This window comes from Mastigoproctus giganteus, chromosome 1 (assembly GCF_048544385.1).
Source record: "Mastigoproctus giganteus isolate SK-2022 chromosome 1, ASM4854438v1, whole genome shotgun sequence".
Taxonomy (NCBI): domain Eukaryota; kingdom Metazoa; phylum Arthropoda; class Arachnida; order Uropygi; family Thelyphonidae; genus Mastigoproctus; species Mastigoproctus giganteus.
This window is the reverse complement of record NC_143575.1, coordinates 128,056,452-128,081,411: the sequence shown is the minus strand read 5'-3', so window position 1 is coordinate 128,081,411 and position 24,960 is coordinate 128,056,452. Positions and strand designations below refer to the sequence as shown.

The 24,960-nt window shown below is 37.3% G+C and overlaps 1 protein-coding gene across 3 annotated transcripts in view; it reads left to right on the top strand.

Annotated features, from left to right (window-relative positions):
- Positions 1 to 24,960, top strand: part of LOC150091130 (mitochondrial intermediate peptidase) — a 323,378-nt gene that overhangs the window by 34,124 nt on the left and 264,294 nt on the right. For all 3 annotated transcript variants that reach the window (XM_090382168.1, XM_090382159.1, XM_090382176.1), the window contains exons 3-4: positions 2,177 to 2,265; positions 14,507 to 14,654. In XM_090382168.1, the coding sequence (XP_090238294.1) occupies positions 2,177 to 2,265; positions 14,507 to 14,654 (237 nt within the window). The remainder of the gene's footprint in view (positions 1 to 2,176; positions 2,266 to 14,506; positions 14,655 to 24,960) is intronic.

Below are 24,960 nucleotides of genomic sequence, written 5' to 3'. Positions count from 1 at the left end.
GCTTGTACATCTCAACCATCTACAAGCAAACAGATGACACCAGTGCCTCCATTTGTGAACATTTCAGAAGAATCTGAAGCTGAGGATTCCCCTTCACCTCTACCTTCAGTTAATGAATAACGACTACTGTACTACTACCACTATGGTCACGGCAAAACTCTTCAACTACACTGTGAAAAAGGTGAGTAAATATTACATATTCTTTATTATAATTTAATATTTTTATATTATACAGTACTGTATATTGTATTAAAGCTTTTTTTTTTTTTACATTAAGAATAATAAAAAATGCCCTCCCCCCCAGTTCCATTTGATTTAATGGACTTTTGGCATTAACGGACACCCCTTCTCTCCTATTAGTCTCTTAAATCGAGGGTTTACTTGTATTGTTGCACTCATAATATTCAACAAATGGCTGCAGTCAAATGGGTAATTAGGCTATTGGCCTAATCTTTTCCAAATGTTGATTCGGTAAAGAAAGTAGCAGGCGTGTGTATCCTATTTATCACTAACATTGATTTGATAGAGTAAGTAGTGGGCGTGAGTGTAAATTATATTCATGAGTGCGGTTCTAGCTGTTCAAAATTTAGTAAGTGTCGTCAAAGATGTTTATGCATAAAACATCTTTCGTGCATGGTTTTTTTTTGGCTGATGCTATATAAGCTTGCTTTCTTGAATCATTTGCTACTACTCTACCTATTACTACATATTAAGGAGCTAATATGTAGCTTTCCCTTGAAAAGATGAGGGCATTGATGATCAAATTGCTCTTTTGTTCTTTTCCTTCATTAGGCGACCATCATTTTAGTCAATTTACTCTCTCTAAATTTTTATTTCAGTTTGTGACAGATTTAGTGAGTCAAGGATACCTTGTCTACCTGCTGTTGTGGAGTTTTCACTTATGTAAAATTTTGTTCCATTCATTCTAGTTTTTCATTTCTTCCTGATTACACAAAAATGTTAGGTATTTCTCTCATGTCAGATTTATGAAAATTTTCATTATTTTATATTAAAATTATTTAGGTGACACTAGGAACAGGTCATGAGGTGCATTTGTAATTTCGTGTGCTTAATGTCGGGTACAAGGTTATCCACGTGTTGGACAAGATTTTGTAGCTCCAGTGAACGCTAAGTTTTTATTTATATTTTGCTGTTTTATTGACTTAATTGTATATTAAATTATTTTCTATAAGTAGCTTTATAGTATACTAGTCAAGCTCCTTGGTTTATTTTGAATTCAGATTGCGATTTTGAAAGTTAATACTTAGTGTCCATAGATTTTACCGTTCATAACTTACCGCCATTTTTATACAATACGGAATAGCATAAATATCCCAAACTTGATAATGTAAGGTTTAATGTAAAACTAGATAGCAAAATACGTAGCACTGTATTAGAAATCTGTTAGCTTAGTATAGTGTTATCAGTTAATCAGTAAAATTTATTAATCTTATTAAATTTCATTGTTAATTAAATTGTACTTAAATGGAATCATGACCCAGACTAGAGCAGCAAAGCAATGAGCGTAAAGTAGGGGTAGTACTGTGGTTCGTGGAGAACCAAAGGGGGCGATTCTCCAACGCATCACAATCTAAAAAAATGTGTGAAATATGAAATATTTGTGGTCTTTTCTAGAACAGGACATGATCTAGCCAAGGTCTTTGTGTGTGCTAGGTGCAGAGACTGTGAAGAAATTAGGTGCCAACTGAGCATTCTGATGGGAGTCTATGAGAGTTTGAGGTGTAGGGTAGATGCCCTCAAATAAATTAATATGAGGGCCCATCAAGCTCTCAGGAGCTAGTTATTGTTGGTGACTCTATTGTTAGGGAGACTGAAAATATATTGCACAAAAAGGCTAGGTGGAATAGGACCAAGGTATGTCTGCCAGGGGCAAAAGTTTGTACATTGTAGAGCAGATATCTTTTAAGGGAACAAAAGGTGATATTGTTTGTACACATTGGCACCAATTATTTATTATTTATGTAATCAACATCTTAACAGCCTAAGGATATTTTGATTCCTTTATGCTTGCTGGCTTATTAAATTGAATTGTGGGTGCATTAGAACAAATTGTTGTAATGTGAAAGACAAACCAATCTCTATTAAATATTTTACCAATGTCATAGCAAAATCATATTTAATCTTCATTAAAAATTTCTGTGTTATTTTTTATTAGGCTGAATTTGTTAGAATAGGACATCCACAACAGAACTATTCAAAAGCTGCTGAAGATGCTTCTTTGTCTATTAGCAACTTAGTAGAAGAGTAAGTACTGGATAAATGCCAGTTTTTTTTAAATTAATTCTAATTATAACTCAGTAAAGTGGATTCCCGACAAATTTCTGTATTTTTATATATACAGTAAAATCTCGTTAATACAAACTCGGTTTATACAAAGTACTCGTTTATATGAAATACATACCATTCCCCTCCGAAAGGATAGGTTCTTCTATGTAAATATATTCGTTTAATATGTATTACAAAGTTCGTTTTCACCCCGTGAGAAATAAATATTGTTATTTTGTATGTTTAATACCAATCTTAGCACAGCTGTCCGATTATTGCCTCTGGCCACTCAGTTCTCGAAATATCCTGCTTCCCGAAGGATGGCACTGACGTTAGAAATTATTTTTGTGTAAACAAAACCAGTTTATAGTAGCTACAACGTAAGTGTATTCTGAAAAACATCATGTTAAATTAACAAAAGAATAAAAGCAGTTTTTTTAAGTTGTTTACATACATTCCCTCGCTCTCCACGGGATTAAAGTCAGTTGCAATTGTTATGCCAGTTGAAAGAATCTTTTGCTACGAGTATACAGTAATCTATTTTTTGTGCCATTTTATCTGAGCTGATGTCTTTTTCGGAACTTGTCTTTAAATTAATTTAAAGTTTGTTTATATCAGATCTAATCTGGCGTTATGGTTACAAAACATAAACTAACAGAATTGAGCCTGGAAATTAAACTGAAAATTATACAAGAGGCTGATAGGATTGAACTTAGCAAAACAGACATTTCAAAGGAATTCAACATCCCATCCCTTTACATCACTTTACTTCATCTACAATACTGAAAAACCGAAAAAAAAACTTGAACTGCGTGACACTGGAGCAGTGATTAAAAAAAAAACAAAAAAACAGGAAATGAATTCCTGGTTCAAAACATGAGGAGCTTGAAACAAAACATTTTGAGTGGTACCAACAAATGCGTGCATCTAACTTGCCAATAATCAGGTCCAATTTTGCAAGAAAGGGCAAATTATTTGGCTCAGCAACATGAAATTAGCAACTTCAAATGCTGCAGTGGCTGTCTCCAAAGATTTAGACAGGAATAACTTGGTTTCCTGAAATACTTGCAGCGAGTCTGGATTAGTCGACAAGGAAAAGGCCACAGACTGGTTGTGTTCTGTACGGTCCATTCTTGAAAAATATGAGGCAAATAATTTTTTAATCTTGATGAGACAGGTTTATTTTATAATTTGCTGCCAAACAAAATGGATATTGTATATATCCATTTGCTGTTCGACGGGAGTCTTGTCATGGTGGAAAATTAAGTAAACAAAGACTCACTATTCTGTTATGCTGAAATTTAAATGGCAATACAAAACTATGCCCACTGGTTATTGATAAGTTTTCCAAGCCAAGGTGTTTTAAAAAAGTTAACCATCTTCTCTGTGATTATGTGGGCATTAGAAGTGCTTGGCTTATGGTCAAAATTTTTCAGTCTTGGTTATCAAAAGTGGACAGAAGAATGGCTTCAGAAAAAAGGAACATTTTGATGGTTCTAGATCGTTGTATAGCACATTCTGCTGAGACACTTAAGTTGACAAATATACAGCTGTTGTTTTTAACCTCCAGTTACCATCTGTAGCTGAGTGATCATGAGTGGGAGTGCAGTAGCACACACTCTTTGAGTAGACTGGGGATCAAGCCCCTGACTACTAAATACAGTCAATCTGCCAACCCACACCGGAACGGCATGGCAGACTATGGTTCATTTCTTTCAACATGTTCTCTCGATTGTTCAGGAGGCTTCCATCCTGCAATTGGTGGAGCTTTTTTTTTTTTTTTTTACCAGCAGTTTTATACAGTCACTCGACCAAGGCATTATTATAACCACAAGGGAGCATATAGAGCCTGCCTGATAAGGTACTTGATCCTCAACATAGGAGGGAGGGAGGAAGAGAATTTGCAGATAAATTGGAATGTCTTGGATGCTATCTGTAATCTTGTTATTGCTTGCAACAGTATTGCATCAAGTGTAATAATCAGCTGCTTCAGAAAGAGAGAATATCATCGAAAAACATGGTCCAGCAGCTGAATGTTATAGCAACATTGATGCTATAACATTCGGGGGAATTTCAAGGAGCTATGGATTTTGTTGGCAAATTTAAACAGTTTGTGAAGGTACATGTAGTTTCTACCACAGAAATGCAACACCAGAAGAGCTGCTAAGCACCAAGCAAAACGATGATGTTTTTGTTATCAGCAAAAGTGAAGAAACACACACACACACACTACCATCTAAAAAAGATGCCCAAAATGCCTTGAGCATAACATTGATAAAGAAACAACTATTACATTTTATGTCTGTGCTGTAGTTAAAAATGCATATAGGACAAAAACTGTGCAAACAACATTGGATTCTTTAAATTTCTTTAAATTTAAAGAAATTTAAATTTTAATTCTTTAGATTTCTTTGAATTAGATTAATTTATCAAAAAGTTATTGGATTGTATGTCTCCTTTTATATTAAGATTAATTCTTTTGCTGTGATATAAAATATTGTATATATACTGTACAATATTTTCATTTCTGTTAATTGCTTTTCTCTTAGTTTATCTTACAAATAAAATAAAATCTTTAAAAAGTGTGTTAATCCTACTGTATTGTTAGACAAGGCTTTTTTTTTTATTTTTTTTTATTTTATTAATTTAAATTAATTTTTTATTTATTTATTTTTGCTAGTATTATTATTTATTATTATTCTTAGATATATAGCATGCGCCAAAAAAAAAAAAAAAAAGAATAATTAATAAAGGGAACATTTTGACACTTTTTGGATGACCTCATTACTATAAACCTCATTATTACAACACGTGAAAATTAAGGTCCCTTGAACTTTGTATTAATGAGAATCTACTGTATGTATATTTAAGTTAGAAGTAATAAAGTGAGAGGCAATCTTTATATATATAAAAATTTTGACAAAGTTTAAATATATACTTTTGTATGCTTTGCTGCTGCTTAATGTACATAGGAGCAATTTTTTTTTTTTTTTTTTTTTTAATGTGAACCCCAAACACGAGAGGTATTAGAACCTATAGTACTTAGTACCGTGCTTGGGTTGGAGGTTGAGAGGACGAAATATGATATTTGTTGACATTGGACTTGAACTTCTGTAGATTGTAATTTTCAGGAAATACGTATGAAGGAAGGTTGTTCTAGAAAACGGCAGTTGAATGAATAAATGAGAAAGATGAAAAGTTAGTTCTGTGGGTTTGAAGTTGGACAGTAAATGGATGTTGGCTGGTGGCGGCACGTGTTCGGACTGTTTTGAAAGAGAGAGAGCGGGAATTATAGAAGCCAATTCAGAAGAACAGTGCCCATGGAAGTATCTGTAGAAGAGGCATGCAGCAGAAACAGTACGTCTATGAGAAAGCGAGTGGAGAGACTCTGTTAGAGATGAATCATTAATTACCCTAACTGCCCTCTTCTGAATGGAATCAAGAAGCCTGAGAGAGGTTCTGAGGGCACCACCTCCAGATGTGGGAACACTATTCCATGGCAGGGCGGTTTTGCGATTTATATAGAGTGAGCAGCTGTTTGAAAGAAAAGTAACGCCAAGAGCCAAAGAGAAAACCAAGTTTTTTAGATGCAGAGGAAGCAATATTTGTAATGTGCTTGTGCCAAGAGAGATTAGAAGTCAGGGTAATCCCCAAAAGAGATATATCATTTTGCCTAGAAATCGGAGTGTCACTAAAGATAAGCATAGGAGCAGAAGAATCCTTTTTGCGAGATATAAGACAAGACTGAGGTTTAGAAGGGTTAAAATCAACTAAGTTGTCTTTGCCTCACTGGAGAATTACCTGAAGATCGGCATTTAAGGAATTGGTAGCAGATTTTCGAGAAGTTGAAGCTGATTGAGCAGGACAAGGTTTCTCAAAATGGAAAGTGGAATGCAATGTGCTATCATCGGCAAATCTATGGATAGGATTTCCAGTCAATGGAAGAAGGTCATTAATATACAAGAGGAAAAGAGTAGGGGAAAGAACTGAACCTTGGGGGACACCGGCATTAGTGGAGAAGGTAGAAGACAGAGAGCCATCTACCATCACCCTCAGTGAGCGATCAGAGAGAAAACTGGATAACCAATTACTAAAAACACTTGGCAAACCATAAGATGGAAGCTTGTTTAGAAGACCTTTCTGCCAAACACGATTGAAAGCCTTTGAGATGTCAAGAGCAACTACTGGTGTTTCACCGAACCTTTCCATTGAATTAGTCCATAAATGGGTAACATAAGCCAGAATATCACCAGTGGATCGACACTGATGGAATCCATACTGGTGATCGTTGTTCAGACGGAATGTTTCTAGGTAGTTTAAGAGTTGGCGGTTAATTGATTTCTCCATTACTTTAGAAAGAGTAGAAGTAATTGCAATGGGACAATAATTGGATGGGAGGGATTTGTCACCCTTTTTAGGAACTGGTTGGATATGAGCAAATTTCCAAGCAGAAGGAAAAACACCTTTGGAATAAGAAAGTGAAAAAAGGCGGCAAAGAATAGGAGTAAGTTCAGGAGCGCAGGTTTTGAGAATAAGTGGAGAAATACTATCAGGACCTGGAGTTTTCTTAGTATCAAGATTCATCAAAATCCTTCTGATATCCTTTTGACGGAAGGCCACAGGAGGCATTGAATGGAGCGGGTTGGGAATGGTGGGAATTGTTTTACCAAGATCATTAATACATGAGTTGGAAGAAAAATGGGATGCTAACAGGTCAGCTTTATCCTTGGCTGAAGTGACAACAGAACCATCTGGTTTGGACAGAGGTGGAAGCAGAGATGGGCAAAAGTTGCGGCCAATAGCTTTGGCAAGAGACCAGAATGCTCGGCTACCATTAGGGCAAGAAGCAAGTTTTCTACTCTTTGCCTGTTCAAACTCTAGTTTGGACTGATTAATAACTGCTTTACAATTGTTGCGAGCTTTGGTGTAGGCAGAAAATGAAACTGAAGAATTAGAAACAAGCCAATTACGATATGCAACATTCTTCTCTTGAACAGCCTTAGCACATTTATTGGAAAACCAAAGTTTAGATAAAGGATAAGATTCTAAAGTGGAGTGTGGGATTAAGAATTCCATTCCTGCAAGAATAATTTCACTGACATGATCTGAGCAAACATTGACATCAGAACTTTTGAAACAGTAATCCGACCAAGGAAAAGAAGAAGAGAAGTCTCGCAGGTCATCCCATTTTGCATTCTTGTAATGCCAAACAACATGAGGTTGGGAATAGCCATGAGATAAAGGCTCCATTGGAGAAGAGACAATCACCAAGTTGTGATCTGAAGTGCCTAAAGGACTTCTCACTTCGACCGTGTATTTAAGAGGGTTGTTTGTGAGAAAAAGATAAAGCGTGTTGGCTGTATGATTAGGATTGTCTGGTATTCTTGTAGGTAAATAAACAATCTGTGCAAGGTCATTAGTAATTGCAAAAGCCTCAGCATTTCTACCAGCTGGGTCGGTGTGACTAGAAAACAGAAGCCAGGTGGAGTTGTGAACTTTAAAATCACCAAGGAAAATTACCTCACTATTAGGAAAATTGGACTGGAGAAAGTCAAGTTGCAAAGACAGGATGTCAAAAAGCTCCAAGTGATTAGTGGAGTTGGGAGAACGGTAGAGACAACAGATGAATTTGACACAATAAGGTAGAGGGATTTTAAGCAGAGAAGATTCCAAATTGCCAAGTGTCTGACAGGGAATATCAGAACGGACATATGCACAAGTACCACCTTTGAGGTGAAAGGAATCATACAGCGAATAATTTGGGCATCTGAGATGAGCAGTAGTTGAATCAACCGATAACTGAGATTCTGTCAGAAAAAGTACATGGGGTTTGGCAGACTGCAAGTGGAAATGGACATTAAGAGTAGGAGACCGGCAGAATTACTTAACAAGTACAGGTCACTGTTGAACAAAAGCCGAGAATTAGGGTTGAATTTGAAAGTGTCTGCAATTCTGCCCAGACACGATAGGAGGAAGTATATGATGAGAGCCTTTGTCGATCAATTCGGCCCTGGAAAGATTGTGCAAGGGTCAAGGGGTAGAATTTTTTTCAGCCTGGACTGTACTTGTTAACAGGAGAGATTGCTTCTACAGGGATGGGATTCACTTAAATAGAAAGGGTGCAAGAATATTTGCTGATGCTATCGAGGCAGTGTTAGGTGGGTCGGAAAACTGCTAGCTTGGGGGGAGACAAAGACCAATAGATTGACAGTAGCCACTGGCAGAGGTGAAAGAGATTCTTGCACTGCTTCTATTAGAATGAGTAGAAGCCTGAAAAACAAGATGCATGATATTTCAGAGACTGCTGGGAGCCATTGCGGTACAAGTAAACACATGGGTTGTATTAGGGTAGCTAAGAATAGAAACAGGTGCAGGTATACTTGCGTGTACACCAATGCTAGGAGTTTAGTAAATAAATTTGATGAATTTGAGGTATTGCTCAAAACATCAAAGGCAGATATTGTTGGGATATCAGAGACGTGGTGTCACACAGATATAAGGGATGCAGAACTGGAATTTGGGGAGTACAATGTCTACAGAAAGGATAGACAGGATAGGAAGGGGGGAGGGGTTATGCTATTAGTTAAGAAACACATAAAAACCAAGGAAGTGAAGCCAGTCGACATCGCTGGACAGTGTTGTGTTGAGTCAGTTTGGTGTGACATAAGCATTGGGAGATCAAAAATGAGAGTAGGAGTGTGCTATAGGCCTAATGACTCTGATGAGTATAATAAGAAACTGTACAGGGTAATAGAGTGGGCCAGTAAATCAGAGAGTCTTATAATGGGAGATTTTAATTTCGCAGATATTGACTGGAATTTGGGGCTGGTCACTCACACACTAGCAGGGCTTTTGTGGATTTATTGGATGATTGTTTTCTACATCAGCATGTTCGGGAGGCAACTAGAGGGAGTAATACTCTTGATTTGATTTTCAGCAGTGATTCTTCATTCATTAAGAATCTGCAGATAAATGAACCACTAGGTGGCAGTGATCACAGTGTGCTGAAGTGGGATTTACTCAAAGAGGTACCTTTAGGGGTAAAGGGAAGGGTTATTGCTTCCGTAAAGGCGACTATGATGGACTGAGACAGTATTTAAATTCTATAAAGTGGGACCAACTGATGATGTTACCAACAGCAAATTCAAAATGGGAAGCATTCAAAGAATTAATCTTGGAAGCTACTAGGCTTTACATACCAACTAAGAAATATTGTTCAAGGTTTAGGCCAAAATGGATGTCAGATGAACTAATGAGGCATATGGCAGAGAAGAAAAATGCATGGGATACTTACAAATTAACACATGACACAGAAGCCTATGATAGATACAAGTTGATATGCAACCAAGTTACAAAGGAGGTTAGGCAGGCGAAGGCAGATTACGAGAAATCCTTGGCAAGGGATGCAAAGAAAAACAGCAAAGAGTTCTTTACTTATGTAAACTCTAGAAGGAAGGGGATGAATCAGATTGGTCGACTTGATATTGATGGGTCAACTGTTGATGACCCTGCTCAGGTAGCTAACAAACTAAATGAATATTTTGCATCGACATTCACACATGAGGAGTTATTCAGCGAGGGGAACGCCAGAGGTTTATTCAACTCTAGCAGTAAGCTACAGAATCTTGAAATAACTGGGAGTAAAGTGGAGGAGAAACTGTTGAAGATAAACACAAGAAAGGCACCCGGCGTGGATGGGATCTATCCAGTTATATTAAAGGAGGCAGCAAAGGAAGTAAGCAAACCCTTAGCCATAATTATGAGAACTTCCTTGGACTCAGGGGAGGTACCCGTAGACTGGAAATGTGCAAATGTGACCCCAATTCACAAAGGAGGATCAAAGGCTGACACAAGTAATTATAGACCTGTGAGCTTAACTTCTGTTCCAGGAAAATTAATGGAGGCACTGGTTAAAGAAGCACTGCAGGATCATTTAGACAAGACTTGAATCAAAGCCTTTTGAAATGTACTGCTTGTTTTATATTTGTTGTACAATCAGGAACTAGACATGATATTGCCAAGGGGGAATGTCTTTGTGTGTGCTGGATGTAAGGAAATGAGGTGCCAACTCAGTGTTGTTATGGGTCTTTACGAGAGCTTGAAGAAATGCCCAAGAAGGACTTAAATTGAGGGGCTCATCAAGCTCTCAGTTGCCCATGTCAACTGAGCTTGCACTTGAACATCAGGCAACAGAACGGCAATTCCCAAGGCAAAATGCACTGATCCCACAGGAACTAGTTGGCGGCGATTCTATTGTCAGGGAAATAGGGATATATTGTGCAAAAAGGATAGGTGGAACAGGACCAGGGTATGTCTGCCAGGGCAAAAGTTGATTACGTTGTAGAGCAGATATCTTTTAAGGGCACAAAGGTTATATGGTTATACATGTTGGTACTAATGATATTAAGAGTAGGAGAACAGCGGAATTACTTAGCAAGTACAGGTCAATGTTGAAAAAAAGCCACGAGTTACGGTTGAATTTGAAGTTGTCTGTAATTCTGCCCAGATACGATAGGAGGGAGTATATGATGAGACCCTAATCAATCAATTCAGCCCTGGAGAGATTGTGCAAGGCTCAAAGGGTAGAATTTTTTTCAGCCTGGTCTGTACTTGTTAACCTTGGGGATACAGAGACTAATAGATTAACCGTAGCCACTGGCAGAGGTGAAAGTGATTCTTGCACTGCTTCTATTGGAATGAGCTGCAGCCTGGTAAACAAGGTGCCAGGGATTTCAGAGACTGCTGGGAGTAATTGCAGAACAAGTAAACATGTGGGCTGTGTTAGGGTAGCTAAGAATAAGAACAGGTGCATGTATACTTGCGTGTACACCAATGCTAGGAGTTTGGTAAATAAATTTGATGAATTTGAGATGCTGGTCAAAACATCAAAGGCAGATATTGTTGGGATATCAGAAACATTGCATCCCACAGATATAAGGAATGCAGAATTGGAATTTGGGGAGTAAAATGTGTATGGAAAGGATAGACGGGATAGGAAGAGTTATGCTATTAGTTAAGAAACACAAAAAATCCAAGGAAGTGCATCCAGTTGACATGGGTGGACAGTGCAGTGTTGAGTCAGTTTGGTGTGACATAAGCACTGGGAAAGCAAAATTGAGAGTAGGAGTATGCTTTAGGTCTAATGACTCTGATGAGTATAATGAACAGCTGTACACAGAAATAGTGGGCCAGTAAATCAAATTGTCTTATAATGGGTGATTTTAATATCCCAGATGTTGACTGAAACTTGTGGGTTGTCATTTGCACACTAGCAAGGCTTTTGTGGATTTATTGGAATAATTGTTTTCTACAGCAGCATGTTTGGGAGGCAACCAGAGGGAGTAATACTCCTGATTTGTTTATCAGTAGTGATTTTAATGCATTAAGAATTTACAGATAAAGGAACCACTAGGTGGCAGTGATCAAATACTAATGTGGGATTTACGTTAGTTAGTTAGTTATTTGATTTTTAGGAGCATTAGCAACTAAGGCCATATTGCTCCGGGATATGCGGTGGTCATTCCCTGACCTTTCCGCATCCTCCGTATTTGGTGGTGACGGGCTCGAACCCCGGCCTAATCAAGAAGCGTGTGCTACGCACTGCTGCTCCTTCCCACCTGGCTACGGAGGCGCAGGGATTTACGTAAAGATGTAACTACCATCAGGGGTAAAGGGAAAGGTTTTTGCTTTTGTAAAGGCGACTACAGTGGTCTCAGAGATTTTTTAGGTTGTATACAGTGGGACCAACTAATGATGTTACCAACAGCAAATTCTAAATCGGAAGCATTCAAAGAATTAATCTTTGAATTAATTTTTTTAATGGATAGGATCTATCCAGTTGTATTAAAGGAGGCGGGTAATGAAGTAAGCAAACCCTTAGCCATAATTATGAGAGCTTCTTTGGACTCAGGGATGTGGTACCAGTGGACTGGAGATGTGCAAATGTGACCCCAATTCACAAAGGAGGATCAAAGGGTGACACAAGTAATTAAAGAAGAATTGCAGAATCATCTAGACAACACTTTGGTTATAGTTTGGACACAGCATGGTTTTGCTAAGGGGCAGTCTTGTCTGGCCAATTTGATTGAATACTATGATGTGGTCACAAAGGTCTGGATTCAAAAAGTTTTGATATCATATACTTGGATTTCAGGAAAGCTTTTGATACTGTTGCACATGGAAGAATACTGCAAAAATTGGAGCAGTATGGCATTAAGGACAATGCTGCTATGAAAAGGATGGTTGAGCAGGAGAGACAGAGACGGGTAATCAATGGAGACTCCTCTTCGTGGACTAATGTTATTAGTGGAGTCCCCCAGAGTTTGATGTTGGGTTCATTGTTGTTTTCTGTATTTATTAATGATATTGATGAAGGTATATCAGGCTTAATGTCTAAGTTGCAGATGATACGAAGGTTGGCAGGGTTGTTAATGGGACTAATGACAGTACGCTACTGTAAGAGGAACTAGAGATGTTGAGCAGATTGGCTGAGAGGACAGCAACTGAAGTTTAACATTGACAAATATAAAGTACTGCATATGGGAAGCAGTAACCCCAGAGTAACTTATCAACTGTGTTATGCTACACTGACAGTGGTAGAGAATGAAAAGGACCTGGGGTAATTGTGCAGGCAGATATCTTCCTTCAAGCAATCATAATCAGTTGATTATTAAAAGACAGTACAAATAGAAATTCACTGACAAAGCACTGGTGGGTAAGCTAATGTTTAAAAGCATACTGCATAGGTTGCTTCCATGTGTATGATTGCAGATTGCAGTCTTGTTGCTGTATTTTAATATAAAATGTGTATTTGATCAGTAAACTCTAATTTGCAGTGCAGTGTGGACTTTTTGAAAAATTTCATGCTTTTTAAAAGAAATCCTGTTTTCCTCCCTCCTAGAAATGCCTAATCTCCGTTTTTTTTTTTTGTTTTGTTTTTTTGAAAGTCAAAAGAGGGCAGCTATTCATGGGTGTTCCATAAATTTCAAATTGGTGCTCTGTGCCAGCCATTCCAACTTTTGTACATTTGTACAAAAGTTGGAATGGCTTATGGGCATTATGAAATTTAATAGGGAAAAAAAAATTGCTGATACAAATATGGTTCTATACCAAAGGATTGGCACATTGCAAGGAGCATAGAATTTTCTGTTATCTATGCTAAGGTAAGTGTTGGCATTCAGTTTGCTGTTTATGCATGGTTCCCTGCATAAACAGCAAAGGTCCTAGTTTATACCATGAGAAACAGCACTCCACCATAAGTCCACCTACTCCAAACTTCTTTATTGTCACAATGGGTTTTAGTAGCAGATGTTCTTCAGGCATTCTCTAACCCATACCCACACATCTGATCGGAATAGGGTTTAGCAAGGTTTGTCATCTGGTAGAACAATTTCTACTGTTCTGTATACCATTTAGGGTTTGTTGTACTATGCAAAGCAAAACTGTTGAATGCTGTTGATGTTTTGTTTATGCACAGCCATTTTTCTATCAGAACTAAGGCTGAGCTCTATACATAGAAATTTCATATAGATCTCAACCCAAGTTGACACCTTAAACTCTCTTGATTGGTGTTTTATAGGGATGCCTTCCTGTGCATTGCTGGACAGTGATGGTACCATCATGCATCCTTTTTGGGACAACGTTGCCAATCTACTTTTCATGGGGTAAACTGATGGCAGTTGCACAAATTGACAATAACACCCTTCTGAAAATCAGTCTGGCTGTACATATCGTGCGAGAATAGCTAACTTGTGTGGCTCATATACCATCCTTATATACTGCTCTGTGTCACTTGTTTATTCAGGAAAGTCCAGTTGACTACAAAAACAGGGGTGTTATAATATGTTTTGGTGGGTACTGAATATATTTTTATAATTTCAGTTTAATTAGGGCATCAGTAAAATAGGGCATTTTACAAAGCCTGACCACTCTCCTGACCTATACCCATTAGATGTTTACTTGTGGGAGATGCTTAAAATGAATGGTATTCAAAAGTGAGGTGAGGACAAGCTGTTAGTAATTTTCTATATTAAAATGGAAAATGATACACCTTATAGCATTATACCATCTGCAGGAATCACTTTTTTTAATCTTGTTTTGGACCCACATTCATAGGTATATTTTTCCCAAAGTATAGTACTTTGGGAAAATCACTTTGTATTTAAATATAAAAGTTCTATATCTCTAAATTTATTAAAGATGAAAATAACGTGTTTTTCAGATTAAATACAAATCAAGATTTGTATCAAGCTCTGAAAGAAGTTGTAGAGCATGGAGATGTCTGTCCAACTGATTTTGCTGATGATCATGTGGCTAAACTTTTTTTATTTGACTTTGAACAAAGTGGAATTCACTTGGATAAGTATAAGGTAATGTACTTTTAAATAAGAATATTAGCTTTATGAAATAAATGTTTAGATATAAAATAAAAATTAGGAAAGCACTTTAATTGTTACTTCACATATTTTATAGAAAATCTTGCATAATTCTCATTTATTGTTTCCTAAATGGTCATTTTTCAGAGAACTGAGTAGAAATTCAACATTTTATTATTATTATCATTAGCCATATGGGTACAAGGAAGCCTGAGGCTTTGGCTGCGCCACCCAAAAAAATAAAAAAATAAAAAATAAAAAAATTTCTGAGTTACCCAGGGGGGGGGGGGGAAGAGAGAGAGAGAGAGGACATCACCAAGAAAGAAAAGAATGATGATATCCAGTTCAGGACTCTGTGTGCCAAGCCCATACTCACCAAACGTGAGCCCCTGGGATAATTTTTTTATTTTAAGGTGCCTTTGCAAATGTATAAACACCTATTAGCTTTAGCATATTTTGCCTTTCTTTCCCATACCTGTAGTCCAGTTAATTTTTGGATCAAAGCAAAAAAAAAAAAAAAAAAACCTTAGCACCATTAATATGCAACTCTGCTTCCTAGCAATTTTCAGCACTCTTCCAATAATTTTCACCGAGAAATATTCAACATTTTGTATTTATAATCATTTTAATGTGGCACTTGCATTATGTGACATATCTTATATAGCTGAACTATTATTTAGAAGCCAAAATCAAGTTTAGGCAGTTTGAATCATAACAATAAAAGAGCCAGATCATGAATTATTTTTAAGCACATTACTAGGTGGTAGATGACTCTCATCAACCAGTGCAATACCACCACTTTGCTTATTGGAGGCTTGAAGTGGTGAAACCCATGTTTAGTCTCTACAGCTAAGTTCCGGTCAACCCTTCCCTATCTCTTCCATCATGCAGTATGATTGATGCCTTTTGAGGTTATGATGAACATCGTGGCGGGATCCAATATTCCTTACATTTCAAGGGTACAGCTCTAAAACGGTGTTCGCAGGCCAGCTGCTAGTTAGTACACCAGACCGAACCTATTGGTAACTCTCTAGGAGGCTTCCGGATCAGCTAGTTTATAATCTTGCTACCTCTACTCTGCCAGATAGTGACTGGAGGGAGTCCGAGTAGTGTGTATGCGGGGAGCATTGTCGAGGCCACGTTATGTCAAGGATCTGGGTATATTCTTACCACATGTACGCCATATCCAAAAATTTCATTACTTCATACAGCATGTCCCACCCACTTTTTCTTACTATTGAATACACCATAAATTGTCAAACTAATAGAGCAAGCTTATCTGCGAAAAGATCTAAACCACCCAAGCACTTCCTAATTCATTTCACAAATATACGTGGTCTCAATTCTAATCTCAATGATGTCCATTTCCATTTGCAGTCTGCCAAACCCCATGTACTTTTTCTGACAGAATCTCAGTTATCGGTTGATTCAACTACTGCTCATCTCAGATGCCCAATTTATTCGCTGTATGATTCTTTTGCCTCAAAGGTGGTACTTGTGCTTATGTCCGTTCTGATATTCCCTGTCAGAGACTTGGCAATTTGGAATCTCCTCTCTTTGATCTTCTCTGGCTTAAAATCTCTCTACCTCATTGTGTCAAATTCATCTGTTGTCTCTACCGTTCTCCCAACTCCACTAATCACTTGGATCTCTTTGACTTCCTCTCTTTGCAACTTGACTTTCTCCAGTCCAACTTTCCTAACAGTGAGGTAATTTTCCTTGGTGATTTTAATGTTCACAACTCCAACTGGCTTCCATTTTCTAGTCACACCGACCCAGCTGGTTGAGATGCTGAGGCTTTTGCAATTACTAATGACCTTGCACAGATTGTTCATTTACCTACAAGAATACCGGACAATCCTAATCATACAGCCAATATGCTTGATCTTTTTCTCACAAACAACCCTTCTAAGTAGGCGGTCGAAGTTAGAGGTCCTTTAGGCACTTCAGTTCACAACTTGGTGATTGTCTCTCATGGCTATTCCAAACCTCGTGTTGTTTGGCATTACAAGAATGCAAAGTGGGATGACCTGCGAGACTTCTTTTCTTCCTTTTCCTTGGTCTGATTACTGTTTCAAAACTTCTGATGTCAACGTTTGCTCAGATCGTGTCAGTGAAATTATTCTTGCAGGAATGGAATCCTTTATCCCACACTCAACTCGTCCTTTATCTAAACCTTGGTTTTCCAATAAATGTGCTAAGGCTGTTCGAGAGAAGAATGTTGCATATCATAATTGGCTTGTTTCTAATTCTCCAGTTTCATTTTCTGCATACACCAAAGCTCGCAACAATTGTAAAGCAGTTGTTAATCAATCAAAACTAGAGTTTGAACAGGCTAAGAGTAGAAAACTTCCTTCTTGCTCTAATGGTAGCCGAGCATTCTGATCTCTTCCCAAAGCTGTTGGCCGCAACTTTTTCCCATCTCTGCTCCCACCTCTGTCCAAACCAGATGGTTCTGTTGTCACTTCAGCCAAGGATAAAGCTGACCTGCTAGCATCCCATTTTTCTTCCAACTCGTGTATTAATGATCTTGGTAAAACAATTCCCACCATTCCCAACACGCTCCATTCAATGCCCTCTGTGGTCTTCTGTCAAAAGGATTGCAGAAGGATTTTGACGAATCTTGATGCTAAGAAAGCTCCAGGTCCTGATGGTATTCCTCCACTTGTTCTCAAAACCTGTGCTCCTGAACTTACTGCTATTCTTTGCCGCCTGTTTTCAATTTCTTATTCCAAAGGTGTTTTTCCTTCTGCTTGGAAATTTGCTCATATCCAGCCAGTTCCTAAAAAGGGTGACAAATCCCTCCCATCCAATTATCGCCCCATTGCAATTACTTCTACTCCTAAAGTAATGGAGAAATCAGTTAACTGCCAACTCTTAAACTACCTAGAAACCTTCCGCCTGATCAACGATCGCCAGTATGGATTCCGTCAGTGTCGATCCACTGGTGATATTCTGGCTTATGTTACCCATTTATGGACTAATTCAATGGAAAGGTTCGGTGAAACACAAGTAGTTGCTCTTGACATCTCAAAGGCTTTCAATCGTGTTTGGCATAAAGGTCTTCTAAACAAGCTTTCCAGTTTATCCAGTTTTCTCTGATCACTCACTGAGGGTGATGGTAGATGGCTCTCTCTCTTCGGACTTCTCCACTAATGCTGGTGTTCCCCAAGGTTCAGTTCTTTCCTCCACTCTTTTCCTCTTGTATATTAATGACCTTCTTCCATTGACTGGAAATCTTATCCATAGTTTTGCCGATGATAGCACATTACATTCCACTTTCCATTTTGAGAAACCTTGTCCTGCTCAATCAGCTTCAACTTCTCGAAAATCTGCTACCAATTCCTTAAATGCCGATCTTCAGATAATTCTCCAGTGGGGCAAAGAAAACTTAGTTGATTTTAACCCTTCTAAAACTCAGTCTTTTCTTATATCTCGCAAAAAGGATTCTTAGGCTCCTGTGCTTACCTTTAGTGACACTCCGATTTCTAGGCAAAATGATATATCTCTTTTGGGGATTACCCTGACTTCTAATCTCTCTTGGCACAAGCACATTACAAATATTGCTTCCTCTGCATCTAAAAAACTTGGTTTTCTCTTTAGCTCTTGGCGTTACTTTTCTTTCACACATCTGCTCACTCTGTATAAATTGCAAATCTGACCTGCCATGGAATATTGTTCCCACATCTGGTGTGGTGCCCCCAAAACCTCTCTCAGGCTTCTCGATTCCATTCAGAAGAGGGCAGTTAGGTTAATTAATGATTAATCTTTAACAAAGTCTCTCCACTCGCTGTCTCATAGACGTACTGTTTCTGCTGCATGCCTCTTCTACAGATACTTCCATGGGCACTGTTCTTCTGAATTGGCTTCTATAATTCCCACTCTCTCTTTCAAAACATTCCGAACACATGCCGCCACCAGCCAACATCCATTTACTGTCCAACTTCAAACTCACAGAACCAACTTTTTATCTTCCTCGTTTATTCATTCAACTGCCGTTTTCTGCAACAACCTTCCTTCATATGTATTTCCTGAAAATTAGTCTACAGAAGTTCAAGTCCAATGTCAACAAATATCTTCTTTCGTCTTCTCAACCTCCAACCCAAGCACGGTACATTATCACGGTACCAACATTGATTATATAATTCATAATCCGTGTTTCAGTTATAATCTAATAAAAAATGGCAGGATTGTGCTTAATGCATTTGTGCCAACTCTAGAGTTACAATGGGGACTTGGTCTTTGAGATTCATTTTGAACCCTTCTCCATCTTACTGTTGTAACAGTTTTTCCCATGCCTTTTACTATGTTTGTGTTGTCTGTATTTTCTCAAAAATATAGTAAAACTCTAAGTTTGCCATTAAATTCAAAATTTTTAAAAAGTTCTATGACTTTCTCCTTATTTTTGTCAAGAAATTATCTAACAGAGAATAATTAATGAATTGGCCATTAGGAATGCTAGTATGTATTTCCAAAAAGTTTTGGAACACACAAAACAGTACATTTTGTTCCTTGTTTTGTCTGTAGCATTTACCTTCTTTTTTGTTTGAAGCTAATTATTAGCATTCTTTGTTAAAATGCCTAAGAATATGCCTAAGAAAATGCCTATACATCTGAGAAGGCATATTCAAGATTTTCTATGTAATATAAAAACTATAAGATATTTACAAAGAAATAAGCATTACAACACTGTACAGTGCACAGGAAAAGAGAGAAAAATAGAGGTATCATTTCAAAGTAAAGATTTCAGTGTTGCACGTGCAGAATGTTTATACACAATATTTGTCTTTGAATGTAATCCTCCGTGTGACCTTGCCTAATCATGCAAATGTATTATTCAGAAACATGTATCCCAATATTGAAATAGCAAAAAATATGTATGTTGAAGACAAAAACAGCAGGCATTGTTAGGAAGTTTTCATTCAGTTTTGAGGCATATGTCATATAATTATATGTTGTTATATGCATTTTCAACATCTGTACACTTTATAACTTATGAAATTATTTTAATAATGGTATCTTTTTTTTTTTTTTTTTCCTCCCTCCAAATCAGCTGTGGCCTTACACAGAAGAAACGTGTTGCACTTGAATAAAAATAATATTTGGTGATGCTATCAAGGCAATGTCAGGTGAGTTGGAAAACATGGAGGAGAGGGATACACACTGAATAATAGACTAACAGCAATCACAAGCAGAGATGTGATTTTTGCACTGCTTCTGGGAACATGCAGCATCTTGGAAAGCAAAATGTTTGAGATTAAGTCCTGCTGGGGGAGGGTCCTCATGGAACAAGCAAATACATGGGCTATATTAGAGTTACTAAGAATTTAGTTACTAAGAGTTACTATGAATACAATAATGTGTACAGATAGGACAGGAATGGGGGATATGCCCTTAGTTCAGAAACACGTAAAATCCAAAGCGCTGCATCCAGTTTGCTTAAGTCGCCAGTGCAATTTTTGTGTCAGTTTGATGTGAGTAAGCACTGCGAAACAAAAAAGTAGGGTAAGAGTGTTTTATAGGCCTAATTACTGTGATGAATATAAGGAACAAGTATACACAAATAGTGACCCAGTAAATTTGAATATTTTATGAAAATATTGACTGGAAAATGTGTGTTGGTCACTCAGACAATAGCAAGAATTTTTTGAATTTATTGCATGACTGTTTTTTCACTAGTATGTTTAGGGGGACAACAAGAGCAAGCAATACTCCTGATCTATCAATAGTGATTCTTCATGCATTTAGAATCTGTCAATAAAGAACCACTAGGTGTCAATCAATCACATCGCACTGATAGGAAATTTACTTAAAGATTTAACTATTGTCAGGAGCAAAGGGCTTTTGCTTTTTGTGAAGGTGACTGCAGTGGTCTCAGACAGTTTTAAATTCCATGCAGTGAGACCAACCAATGAGGTTAATAACAGCGAATTCTAAATGGGAAGCATTCAGGGAAGTAATCATAGAAGCTATTAGACTTTTTATACAAGATAAGAGATATTGTTCAGTGGTTATACCTAAATTAATATCATATGAACTGATGAGACTCATGGCAAAGAAGAAAAATACATGGAATGCATATAAATTATCAGATGATACAGATGCCTACAGTAGATATAAACTATTCTGCAATCAAGTCGCAAAGAAGGTTGGAATGGCTCGCTGAGATTACGAGACGTCTCTGGCAAATAATGCAAGAAGCAGCAGCATTGACTACTTATATAAATACTAGAACGAAGGGGATGATTTGCATTGCTTTGCTAGCTGTGAATGATTTAACTGTTGATCTTGCCCATGTTGCTTGACACACTGAATTGGTATTTTGTGGCTGGCATCCACACATGAGAAATTTTTTAAGAATGGGGATACCAGAAGTACATCAAATTGTAACAGCAAGCTCAATGATTTGTGATAACAAAGAAAGTGGAAGAGAAATTATTGAAGCTAAATGTAATCAAGTTATTTAATGTATGCAATGGTTACACTAAAGATGCATTAACCAATAGTAATAATTCATAATTAATAACAAAAAAAAAAAAAAAAAAAGAAGAAACAGCTTTAATGTGCAAACCAAGAATTTCATTTGTATGCATCTGCTATATTATCTGTTCAATCTTCCAACCAGCACATGGAAACAAACATATTGTCCAGCTGCCCCAAATTTCATTAAAATTGGACTAATAGAAATCCAGCAATTTTTTTTTTTTTTTTTTTAAATACATTTCACTTAGGCTTTCCATATATTGTAGCTGAAACATTAGATATTATGTATACCTATCCACATACTGAGTCAATTACTCCTAGCTGTGTTGAACTAACAATATCCATTTTTGAAGTTGATTTAACCATTTGATTTGATTAAATCAAAAGCATGAATTTGATTTAACGATTTTAGCTAGATATTAAACTTAAAATAAATCATTAATAAATAGAAATAGTATGGGCACTGCATAGAACCCTGTGTGGAATGCCTTCTGATATTATTATTATTATATACATTTTTTATTTTTATTTATTTTTAATGAAAGCTCCTAACTCAGAAGGTTGAGAAGACAGAAGGTACTTATGGACATCAGCCTTGAATTTCTGTATATTATAATGGAGGAAATACTTGCAGAGGAAAGTTGTTCCAAAGAACAGAAGTAGAAGGGATAAATGAGAGAAGTTGTTTCTGTGGGGTTCTGCAAAATAGATGTTGACTAGTTGAGGCACATCTTCAGATTACTTTGGAAGAGGGTGTTAGAATTATTGATGTCATTCCAGGAAAGCAGTTCCTGTAGAAGTATCTACAGAAAAGGCCTGCATCAGAGAGTGACTCTCTGTGAGACAGTAGAGAGATTTCATTAGAGATAGGTCATTAACCTCACTGCCCTCTTTTGAACGGAGTCGAGAAACTTTAGAGAGGTTTTGGAGGCACTACTTGAAATATGAGAATATTTCCTGTGAAGTCAGTGAAGAGCAGTGGCTATTTATAACTACTTTCTGTAGTTATAAATAGCTTTATACCTTTGTTTCTATCCAGATGAATTTTTATTACTTTAATGATGGATTTCATATTTTTTTCCCCTCTGGCATTGACAATCTCTACACAGCATTTGTACATAGTGAGGGGACCTCCCAGTGGTGCTGCTTGTCTTCTAGATTAAGATCTCTGGGACCAGTGCTCACACCTTAGTTCCAGGGTTACATTTTTAGAATCTGGCATGTGCATCTGTGTGCCATGACCCAGGGAAAATCAGAAAAGGAAATCCTGGTGGGTGAGGGGACCCAGCACTTTGGTGTTTGCTTTGATTAGGAGCTCCTGGTTCAGCCAGGATTTGGATTTTACTAACTGGGATAAAACGTGTGACAGATGGATTTTGGATGTAGCGGACACCTGGTTCTCATAGCTAGGGTCAACTTTATATCAATGTAAAATTGAAACACATTGAAAATGAGGGCATGGTGCTCTAAGTAAACCTGGTATCCCATTTAGGAGTTTAGTACCTGCTAGTCCAATAGTGGGCATCCCCCTCATAGGGCTCTGTGATGGGTGAGGTACTCATACTTAGAATATATGAAACTTTTTTTTTTTTTTTTCACTCATATGATGAAATTTAAATTCTTCTTCTGGGTTCTCAACAAAGCCCTACCCGTGATCAAATGATGAGAACAGCTTTGATAGACTTAGAACTGAGGATATGCCATCAATGACACCACTCTTCCTCATTCTCCATTCCAACAGAGAACAGACAATCAGTAAAATGTTACCCTTCTTCCAGAAAGGATTAGAAGGATTGACAAGACATTCAATCTGTTAACACGTTCACTGCCTCAATGCACATATGCATAAAGTGGCACTAGGCATGATGTATCACAGCATACCACTCTTTGTTCAAAATGCACCCAAGCAGTGTGCTGTTAATGCAGATGAGCAATCGTTCTTAAGCAGTAAACCAGCAAGTGCCATATATGTAAAAGCACGTGAAATTAACAGCTGCTCACGTTTGGCACACTGATTGAATGCTTTGCTGTAATGCATGGTATGTGTTTATAGACTTGGCACACTTTCGTGTTAGCTTATGTACATGAATAAACTTTTTAGAAAATTAAGATTTGTTCTGTTTACAGCTCAGCACAAAAGTAAGTGTTCACTTTTAGCAATGAATTCCAAACTTTTCGTTTTCAACCATTATGTATGAATTTTTGGAATTCCAGGCATGTCAGAATGTTCATTTTTTTCCCAGCATTCTGAAAATTATGGCACATTGAATGAGTTCTATCGCATTTAGTTGATAGTGAATGTTAAAAGACTGCATCCTGGATATTTTAGTTGTACCCTTGTATCCCAAACATGCTCAGAAAATTTTGAAAGCCACATTGATTGGGGGAATACTTATCATCACAACTCTCCATAAAACTCAGAACTCATAGCATCATAATATCAGAGTGGGACCTTTCGTGACTCTGAGGAAGAGATCTGTCTGCTCTGAACTTGATGTATCACAACTGCCAAGCAGATATCTTTTTCTACTTGAGTTCTTGTTTTTATCTTTAACACCCCACAGCCTCCAAATTTCATCAAGGCAGGCTACTTAAACTGTCCAGTAAGGATTTATATTCCAAATCCACTGAGGTGTTTTAAGAGCCAAATGTATGGCCACTTGCAATGTCATGGCTCCCCTGTCCATGCACCATGTGGTAAACCTTCTTTGCTGCCAAAGACCACAAGAGCAAGAAATGTTTATCTCTAAAGGCAATTTAGATGATACTCTCAGAATTTATATTCGATAAGAAATTGACATATCTCTAAAACATTCAACTTTGGATGAAATTCATGAGGAGTCTGAACCTCTGCATGACATCTCATCCAACAACTGGGGGAGAAAGTTGTTACCTTACTTTGCCTTGACCATGCACTTTTTAGTTTTATTACATAAGGTACACTGCTATGCAAATCTATTGCTGTTAATAGGCTGTTAGAAGAATGTTTGTCAGTTGCTCTCTGATGCATTGATTTGCTTTGTGTTTGAAATGCAGATTCCATGACTGTTGATGTCTTCCTTTCTTTATTTTTATTTTTAATTATTGTATATTTTGAATCGTTATGCAAATAAAGTAAGTGACTTAATTCATATTGATACTTTTAGCATCACTTAGAATAATAGTTATAAGTATTCAGTGTTTATTATGGATTTTTTAGAGCTCAATAGTAATGATAAACTTATTTTAATCAAATTTAATTAACAGATTTAATTTTAAACATGCAGGAAATCTTTCAGTTCTGTTAAATATTTATTGCTGTAACCACTTTACCAATAAAATCTCTGGTGGTGTTTGGCAGCTCTGCACTTGTTTTCACAGACCCCTGGTGCCAAGCTTTTGTGACTGAGCGATTTTTCTGTGACTTTCAGTGCAATTTCTTAAAAGTGATATACAGTTATTTTACGTTCCTCTCGTTAAGCAATCTATTTATTTAAAAACAGCTCTTGTCAAAAAAGTTCTTGTACAGAGCAAGAAAGGGAAGTCCCCTTTCTTTTTTCTCATAGATTTATTACTAACTCCATACTACTTTACGCTTGGTCACACCAGGCACTGCTCCTGCCTCCCCATGGTGGGGCCGGAAACCTTGGCAGAAAAGCTCATCTGCCAAGGGCGAAAAGGAGCAAATATGGAGCAAAATGTGTTTCTACCTCTAGAGCTGACAAGCTCTCGGCCAGAGAATGATACTGATTTTGACACCATACAACCAAAGAGGTTGAAAAACTAATTCACCAACTAGTGCATTTCTAATTATGCACCCACTTTCAGACCAACCTGT